The sequence below is a fragment of the Mus pahari genome, chromosome 16 (genome assembly GCF_900095145.1).
Source record: "Mus pahari chromosome 16, PAHARI_EIJ_v1.1, whole genome shotgun sequence".
NCBI lineage: Eukaryota > Metazoa > Chordata > Mammalia > Rodentia > Muridae > Mus > Mus pahari.
This window is the reverse complement of record NC_034605.1, coordinates 62,124,684-62,134,077: the sequence shown is the minus strand read 5'-3', so window position 1 is coordinate 62,134,077 and position 9,394 is coordinate 62,124,684. Positions and strand designations below refer to the sequence as shown.

The 9,394-nt window shown below is 47.3% G+C and overlaps 1 protein-coding gene across 7 annotated transcripts in view; it reads left to right on the top strand.

The window, feature by feature from the left end:
- Positions 1 to 9,173, top strand: part of Agtpbp1 (ATP/GTP binding protein 1) — a 120,784-nt gene extending 111,611 nt beyond the window's left edge. For 5 of the 7 annotated variants that reach the window (XM_021215450.2, XM_029547301.1, XM_029547304.1 and 2 more), the window contains one exon: positions 8,188 to 9,173. In XM_021215450.2, the coding sequence (XP_021071109.1) occupies positions 8,188 to 8,365 (178 nt within the window). In that variant the 3' untranslated portion in view covers positions 8,366 to 9,173. Of the gene's footprint in view, positions 1 to 3,936; positions 4,759 to 8,187 lie in introns of those variants that run through there. The other 2 variants (XM_029547306.1, XM_029547305.1) reach the window with 2 other exon arrangements.
- Positions 9,174 to 9,394: the final 221 nt, after the last annotated feature.

The following is a 9,394-nucleotide window of genomic DNA, read 5'->3' as shown; positions in this document are numbered from 1 at the left end:
ATGCTTCCGTGCATGTACACTCCTCTCTGCCCTCCCCACTCTTGCACACGCTCTCTGCCCTCCCCACTCTTGCATGCTTCCGTGCATGTACACTCTTCTTCAGCCTTCCCCCCACCCCCTGGAGCAGCAGAACCTCAGGCCAGTCTTTGTGGGTAGTTTTTCATGAGGTTGGAATTGTCCAGTTTCCAGGCTGAGCTGATGACTTGTGGTTTAAGGTAACATCTGTGTCGATGTCTAGTGCTAGCTCTATACATCACTTCTTTACCATCACTGTTCTTAAGTTCTCTTAGGCAAAACTCTGTGTTCAGGTGCTTGCATAGGTGGATACCCATATACGTGTGCGCCTACACAGACACAATTCAAATGCCAGCAGAATCACCTTGAATCTAATCTACAGCTTATTTGAGCTCCCTCTCTCTGCCCGCCTTTTCCTCCTTGTGTTCCAAAACCTCCTGGGGGAAGAATTCTTGTGATGTTGGTGCCTGGCTGTATTGCTGTTCCCTGTTCATTGTGTTCTGTTGATGAGCCCTTAGATTTAGTGCCAGTTGTAAGTCCTTGGAGACGGTGCTGTGGTCACCCTGTGGTAAGGGCAGAGGCTGTGCAGAGGGTAATTTCAGGGAGCTCCTAGGTGTTGCAAGAATCAGTTACATCTGTGAGGTTATACACTAGTTACAAAGCATGTGGAAGACCCATTAAAACAGCTGTTAAAACCCCAGGCTAGGTAGATCCTCAGTTGGTGAAGTGCTTCCTCGGCAAGCCTGAGGCCTGAGTTCAGGTTCCCAGTGCTCACACAGAGCCAGGTGTGCTGGCATGTGCCTGTAACCCCAACATGGGCAGCAGAGAAGCTAGCTCATGTGGCATCCAGCCTAGCTCAGTCAGTGTAGTTGAGGAAGACACATGGCATATAGCTGTACACACCCACATGCATATCTGCACACATACATTATTATATGTGTGCACACAGATTGAATGCACGTTTTGAGGCAATTAAAATGACCTACAATCATTTAGACATACTAAGTTTTAGGCTAGGGGTTGGCAGAAGACAGTTATCTTAGGGTTTCTGTTGCTGTGAAGAGACACCATGAACAAATCAACTCTTATAAAGGCAAACATTTAATCTCAATTAAGGCTGGCTTACAGTTCAGAGGTTTAGTCCATTATCATCATTGTGGGAAGCATGGCAGTGTCTAGGCAGACACGGCGCTGAAGAGGAGCTGAGAGTTCTACATCTTGATCTCAAGGCAGCCAGGAGAAGGTTCCTTTCTGCAGGCAGCTAGGATGAGGGTCTCATTCCATACTGGGTGGACCCTGAGCATAGGAGGAGACCTCTAAAATCTACCCCACAGTGACACACTTCTTCCAACAAGGCCACACCTCCTCCAATAAGGGCACACCTTATGTACCAAGCATATTCAAACCACCATAATAAGTGAAGATTGGTAAAGAAATGACAGAGCTGGTGAGATGGCTCAGTGGTTAAGAGCACTGACTGCTCTTCCAGAGGACCTGAGTTCAATTCCCAGCAACCACATGGTGGCTCACAACCATCCATAATGAGATCATACGCCCTTTTCTGGTGCAGCTGCAGTGTACTTAGATATAATAATAAAATCAATCTTTCTTTAGAAGGAGAAGGTGAAGAAGGGGAGGGGGAGGAAGAAGAGGAGGAAGAGGGGGAGGAGGAGGAGGAAGGACAGCTAAACATAAAGAAACACTAATTTGGATCCAGTGGATCTTGGTGCTGAAAGAAAAAAGACAAAAGTTATTAAAGGAAAAGTGTTTTCTGTACTGGTAACTGGGCCTTTGAGGAAGAGGAAGTGGTAATTGTGTTTTGAAGTGTAAGAATTGCTGACACTTTGAAGGGACCTAGAGCCCAGACCTCAGGGCATGGAGTTGTTCTAATGCAGCTGACAGTGAGCAGGGCGCAGCCTGGAACTCCAGTGCTTTATTTTGAGGTTGTATTGTAGGTGCATGGTGCTTTTGAGTTGTGCCATCTCAGTGGCCATGAAATGCCTGCTTAAGGCTCTTACTGGAAGCGTTCCTTCTACTTTGAACAGCCCTCTGTCTGCAGGACCCACACCACCCCCTGGCAGCTCCCGAGTTTCTGCTCTGTGGGGTGTGAATCTGTTTGCAGACATAACTGTGTGGTTTATAAGCTGGTCTGTTGTCTTCATACAATGGTACACACATTCTGTTCCATTTAGTGAGTTAGTGACAGTGTTGGGGAGTTTTAGTTTTAGTGTCTCACACCTGGTATTCTGTGCTATTTCCTGTTTGTCACTTCCTCATCTCGGAGATGATCTTTTGTTATTCCAGTTTTGTCTCTGCATAATCTTGTTCTATTTTCTTTTGTTATTCTTTCATTGGAGGTTTATCGGTGCATAATGGACTCCTGGTTTATTAGCACGTAGTGTAAATTGCTCTCTCTGCTTCCTCATAGACTCTGAGTGCTGAGACTGTAGGGCACATTCATTTTGTAACCTTCCCACTTTTTATACCGTTGTGATTGATTTTAATGGAACTGCTCGTACTTGAAGTTATGTTGTGCTTATAGCTGCTTAGTCATCCACTACTCATTAGGACTTACTCTTTAACTCTTCAGTGGCCCCCATCCCTGGTCTTTGCTCCCTATTGAGAGAAGGTTTTTTTGTCTAGCACAGGCTGGACTCAAAACTATTGGCAGCCCTCTGCTTCCCCTTCTGAGTACTGCCTTACAGTGTGCACCCAGCTTGGCTCGTTTGTGTCGGAGACCCATGTTAGGATCGTATAGTGCTTTGTTAAACTGTGTATACTATATTGTGTGTGTGTGTGTGTGTGTGTACGCTCACTAGTGCCTGTGAGTGCTTGTATGTGTGTCTGTGTGTCTGTACCTATGCCTGTATGTGTCTTGTGTGTGCCTCTGTGTGTGCACATATCTATGTGTATCTGTTTGTGTGTGCATGTTTATGTGACTCTGTGTGTCTGCTGCAAGCAGATTATTTTATTCACCACATTTGCTCATTTTGCTCCTTCTGTTGAGAAGTCATGGGCCAGGGTCGTGTGTGTACTCTTGGCTTCTCTTGTTTGAGGATCTTAGCGGTTTGGCTGTGAGTTCGAGGGTTGCTGTTCCTTGTTTCTCCCATGTGAGGTCTGCAGCCCTCATAAGTCTGTACTTTGAGTCTCTCATTGACTTTGGAAAGTGTACAACCATTAGCTTTTTGTGCGTTGCTTCTATTGTGCGCTCTGCTCATGTGTAGGATTAGCTTGCAGGATGCTTACTCTTTGTTTCTGGTCCTTCTTTCTCTCTGTTGAAGCCTGAAATTGTCTACTTATTTCTGCTCCCATCTCTTCTCAGCGCCAACCTACATGAGTTTTAGACCTAACCCTGAGCTCTAGTGTCCGTTGTATGGTTTGAGTCTAGATTTAATGTGATTTTTTTTTTTTTTTTAGATAGAAAACAGATGCTGAGATTCCCCATCTTGTCATCTATTTTGGGTCACAGTTACATTAGAGTTCCCATGTGGTAACTAATACACTAGAGCTGTTTTTCTTGGGTTTTTCTTTAGTTATGTGACAGCCAGGTGTCAGGTACAAAGGTCAGAGGGTCCGTTGTCCTTGACTTCAAGGAGTAGGTGCTCCAACCTGCTTGGAGCTACAAGCTAGCTTGAGATAACATTACAAAACATATGAAGGTTATTTTTGCTGCCTCCTGGTTTGCCCCTCCAGTCTTCCTGAGTAGCAGCCCCCCCAGGGGTCACTGTGGACACCTCAGGAGCCCCTCTTCTCCTTGGCGCCTTGAAACCAGCAAAGCATTTCTGTGACTTCCTTGTCCCTCAGTGTGGGGTGCTGCTGTGTGGCTTTTTAGCCCCCTGCACTGTGTCACTTAAGTTTGTCAAATGTGTCTGGGAACACTGCTGAATGCTGAGGTCACCTCTCTGCAACTCCCTTTTTCAGGACGCGTGGCAGCTCTGAACTCCAGCTTTTCCCTGCAGTCCTTTGAACTTGCTGGCGCTCTGAGGACTCCTGCCCCTGGCAGCTGCCTGCCTTGCCCTGCCTCCCACTGGACTTGGCCCCGCACTTCCCCTCGCTGAGCTTGCTCTGTATCCTTTCACTGAGATGAGCCCTGAGTGTGAGCTCTGCTGTGCGCACTCCCCTCAGCCCACTGCTCAGGGGCTTTTGGGGTACCCTTTTTTCCTGCCCATTGTAGCTTCTGTTATGTTTGGTTATCACAGAAGTGGAGTGATTTGCTGAGACTAATTGGAGCTAGAGCATATTGTACAATTGTAGCTCAGAGCTGCCCAAGGTCATGGTTTGATGGTTCTGACTGAAGGTCTCTAAACCCCACAGTCTCCATTGCACCTGATGTCCTCTGAGTGCACAAGTGACATTCAGTCTGCTTGCAGTGTTGTGCCTTCCTGATGACGCGATGACAGTGACCTGGCCATCGGCACTCTCCTGGGAGGACTGGCTCAGGGCCATTTAATAGCTGCAGCTTCATGCCTCTTGCCGCCAGTCAAACATTAGCGATTGTTTTCTCTTCGGTTAGCTGTACTGTATAGTACCTCAGCCTACCTCCTCTTCTGTGTGTGCATGTGCTTGCATGTGCTTGTTAATCTGTATACAGTAGTGATTTCAGAATGACACACAAGTATTCCTATGAAAGGAAAGGTGGTTTTGAGTATGTGAGGTGATATCTGTGACGGCTCTTTCTAAGTTATAAAGTACACAGAGCACATATGAAATCTCAACAAAGGAAAATGAATTGCTGTGATTGGCCTTGTGCCCCAAAACCTTTCCAGTAAAGAGGAATAGTGGGGCGGTGAGAGGGACACTCGTGGTCCTGTTAGCTGCTTGCTTTCTGTTGAAAGGCGCAGGCTGCTCTGTGGGAACTGAGGTCGAGTGTTGGCAATACCGAGCAGAAGAGTTAGGATACCCTGGCAGGTAGACAGACAACAGCTCAGCAGGCTCTGCTCCCTGCCACATGGCCAGAGACAGGCCGTAGAGTGGGACCTCTGAAGAGAAGAGCCCGGGTCCTCATGGAAGTGGGGTCTCTTCTCATGACTGTTGAGAATGGAAGTAGGAAGTGGTCTCAGCACAAGCCCAGCTTGGCTCTGATTCTCAGGCAAGAAGTAGCTGTGTTTCAGGAAGGTGCCTGGTGGCGTCTGAGAGGGGAGGCTGGTGTGGGTGGGATGCTAGCATCACATTCTTACATTCATTCGCGTTTGGCCAGCATTTGCTGAGGCAGCTGAGAAGTGTGCTAGGCCTTTTTGGGGACACAGGAGGTGATTAGCTAGGCAGGCCACAGTTCTTGATCTTTGGTATTGAGAAAATGGGCATGGAGTCAGATGGGATGGTTGTGCAGGGCACAGAGGAAGCGTGCAGAGATGAAACACATGCCAAGCTGTCTGGGAGAGCTGAGGCTGAGGCCAAGCTCTACTTTTGAAAGAAACATGGGCCCCTGGGGGACAGGGGAGGAAGTGAGAAATACACCTTGTGTGGAGAAAACAAGTGCGGTCAGAGCTTGTCACAGAACACGAGGGGTTTGCCATGCTCTGGAGCCTGCTGCCTTTCTCCTGGAGAATTCTGAGTTGAGTGGCTTTCTGAATGGATTTGAGAATACAGAAGAAGAGATTTAGTGGGGAAAACCATGTGTTCCCAACATGCGGTATTTGTGGTACGTGTGAGTTAGCCATGTGATATCTCTGGCAAGTCCATGTGTATACAAGAGGCTCTTGGGAAGTCAAGCTCTGTGTTTGCGTTTGGAAGAGATGAGTGCACATTAAAATGGGAGAGCGCATTCAGAGGGCATGCACAGACGGAGAGCTGGGACCAGGAGCATCTTGGTGGGCGAGCACGTTGAGGCACAGGAGCGCATGCTCACCACTGAGGAGCCACAGGGAGAAGAGAAGCGGGCCAGAGGCAGCCAGTGAAATGGCAGTGTGATTCATACCGCAAGGGCTAGCTGTGTGCAGAATGAAGGGTCGGATACCTTCCTTCCCTCCCTCCCTCCCTCCCTCCCTCCCTCCTTCAAGCCTTGTTCATAGACGTCTCTGCTCTCTGCTTTCTCACCTGTGCGTGCCTTCCCTGGCACACTCAGTCCTGCTAATGTCCCACTGCGAGCACTGGTTGCCCTGTCCCAATGGGAGAAGGAAGGATTCAGGAGGCTGAACCCAGGAGAGGATTCTCAAGAACCCCCAGGGCTACGGGTGTAGCCCGAGCACCTTGGCCTCATTTCCTACTCTTTCTATTTTCTTAACAGAGCAGGTGATGCTGTCACAGTGAGCAGTTAGTGGTGAATACACCAGGCTTGTTGATGACAAATGGAGGTGCGACCCACGACCTGCCAGGACTGAGATCGCTTCTGCTGCAGCCTTGCCTGCCTCTTGCTGTGCCTCGTCACAGCTTACCCTTTCGATTTGAGGCTCCCAAGTCCTTGCTGTCTTATAGGCTGCATGACCTTTCGCAAGCACCCCTCTAGTTTGGTCTCTCATTGGGGTACAGCTGTAAGAAGGCTGGCCTTCAAACCTCTTCTGAAGTTCCAGTTGATGAACTTGGGAATCCACCTTCACACACAAATCCTTATTCTGAGCCAAGGCTCCTTCAGACAACCTGGATCGCTCCAGCCGCTTTTCTTCCAGTTTCTTACACTTGGTGCTTTAGCTCCTCCTGAGCACTGTCCCTTGTCCATGCGCCGCTGTCCTCACTTCCCTGGGCTCCTGTCCTCTGCCCTTCAGCCTTGTCTGCTAGCACTACCAAGTGTCTCTCCTGTCCTCACGTCTGCAACCAGAACTAAGCTGCTGGTGCCCACAGGTTGTCTGCTTTCCTCTGTGTCTCAGCCTCTTAGGAGTCACTTGGTTCTCTCAGGATAATGTGACTAAACACTGAAGTCGAGGGGGAATGGCTTATTACATTTCAAAAGAAATAAGTAACAGTCATTTCCAAACCAATCAATCTTCTTTAACAATCTTTCTGCCCAGTAAGACCTAGCCATCAGATTAATAACTAATTAGTTAAATTTCATGGTAAAAATTGGGATTTGTCCTTGTACATGTTAGGTCTGTTAAGTCTTGCTCGTTTTCTAAGCCAGTCAGTATCTTTACCTGGACTACAGAATGAGGTGTAGGCTCCGAACTGCTAAGAGAAAGTCGATTGTGTCAGAGGAAGATGGCTCACAGCCCCTCTCCCCTCAAAGAGAAAGTTCACTGGAGGAATAAAGTGCTTCTCAGATGAGCTCCACCTCCTTCTCTCAGAACTGTGCCAGGGGAGCCAGCGCCAGCCCCGGATTTGTCTCAGCTGTGGCTTCTTCCATCTCCAGAGCTGACTGACCTGCGTTTCTCCTTTTTTGAACAGATTTTTTCTCTTTTGTCTGATTTTATAGCTATTAGTTGCTTCATCTCTGAGAAATCTTTTTGTAGAAGTGGCCTGTAAGCCAACATACATGTGAAATTCAGGCTGGTTTGCTCAGGGCGACTTGCTCCTGCAGTGTCTGCATGGTGTGAGTGTGTCAGTTTCCACCCATGGAGAGCAGGAATGGAGGAGCGTTCTCACCTCACACACCACGTGAAGGAATGCTTACAGGCACTTGGAGTCTTACCAAGCGCTCACCCGCTATCCCAGTGGGAAACAGCTCCACGAGGCAGGTGTAGACTACTCACCCTGCTCCACTCTCACTCCAGATCCATGGACACTGGGGTGTGGCTGTGACCATCTCACAGCACCGAACCACTCTGTAGTCGTAACTGGTTCTAACCCGTTCCTCCACTGTGCTGGGCACCACAGCTTTTCACAGCCCATTGGAATTACCTGTTGCCTCATTTACAGGGATTAAAATAGAATGTTAAAATGAATCTTCTAAGTGTGTGTGCTGATGAAATCCTTGAAATAACCATTGAGAGAATCCATTTCCCTTCTGCTAATGGTGCACACTTGCAGGATCACTAAAGAGCACCATTTCAGCCCCTACTGCTGAAGCAGGCAGCTTTCAACCGTTAGAACCCTCTCACCTTGTCCACTCGGACCAAAGTTCCAAGTTAGTACAAACCTACAAACCGCTGTGTTACTTAGGTTGGTGGGCGTGAGGTGGTGCATCGGAGCCTTGGGCCTCAGGAGGCTGTGTGCTCTGTGTTACTGAGGTCAAGGTTGGTGTGTGAGGTGGTGTGTCAGCCTTGCTCTCACGAAGCCTTGTGTTCTGTGCTTTGGCTGCAGCCCCACCACTTACGTTTTGGATGAAGATGAACCTCGGTTCCTTGAAGAAGTTGATTACAGTGCAGAAAGCAATGACGACTTAGATGTTGAATTAGCAGAGAACACAGGTGATTATGAGCCTTCTGCCCAAGAAGAAATCCTTTCTGACTCTGAGGTATCAAGAACACACCTGATTTGAACTTTCTTCCATCTTCATTAATTGCCAAGAAGAAATGAAATGTCTTGGTTTTCATTATGTAGGAAGTTGAGAGGGACAAGCATTTAGACAGCTGACTCAAGACAAAAAGGAACTTGGGCCTGTTTGGTTTCAAGACAATAAATATATTATTAATTCATGATATAATTGGCATTTGTTTTATTTTAGATATTCAATGTTCTTTATATAGCATTGAATTATCGTTCCAATTTTTAGTATGTGTGCTGCCGAAGCGAGCACAGCATTGAATTATCAAATGATAGATTTACTTAAAAAAAAAAAAAAAAAAAAACCCAAGAATCATTGCATGAATTTTTATCTCCTGTGGCACTTGCATCTAGTAGATAAATTCAAAGTGTGTCCGAATACAAAATCTAAATTATAGAGTGTTGAAAAATCACTCTATCTGTACATGGATTTCTGCAGACATGTCTGTGTGGAGGTGTAGTTACTGAAGATAACTGTACATGGATTTCTGCAGACGTGTCTGTTGGGGTGGGTAGTTACTGAAGATGACTGTACATGGATTTCTGCAGACGTGTCTGTGTGGAGATGGGTAGTTACTGAAGATAACTGTACATGGATTTCTGCAGATGTGTCTGTGTGGAGGTGGGTAGTTACTGAAGATAACTGTACATGGATTTCTGCAGATGTGTCTGTGTGGGGTGGGAAGATGACTGCCCTCCAGAAGCATGTGAACTGTGTATTGTGGCTAGACTAATCCAGAATTTGCCTCGAATCCATCCCATTTTACATTTATCAAGTTAAATAAAAACTATATCAGATTCTGCATTGATCTTGTCATCTTTTTAACCAGCTCAGGGTTTTTAGTGTGTGGGACTTCTAGAAACCCCGAATGAGAGCATGATAAACAGCGTAGCTTCCTAGTGTTAAGCTTGGGATGCTGTGGGATGCACACTTGTGCACACCCTGAGAGACCCTCGTTACCAGGACGTGAGCACTGACCGTTGCCCTCACAGTGCTAGCAGGAGCCCTAGGCGACCCCAGGCG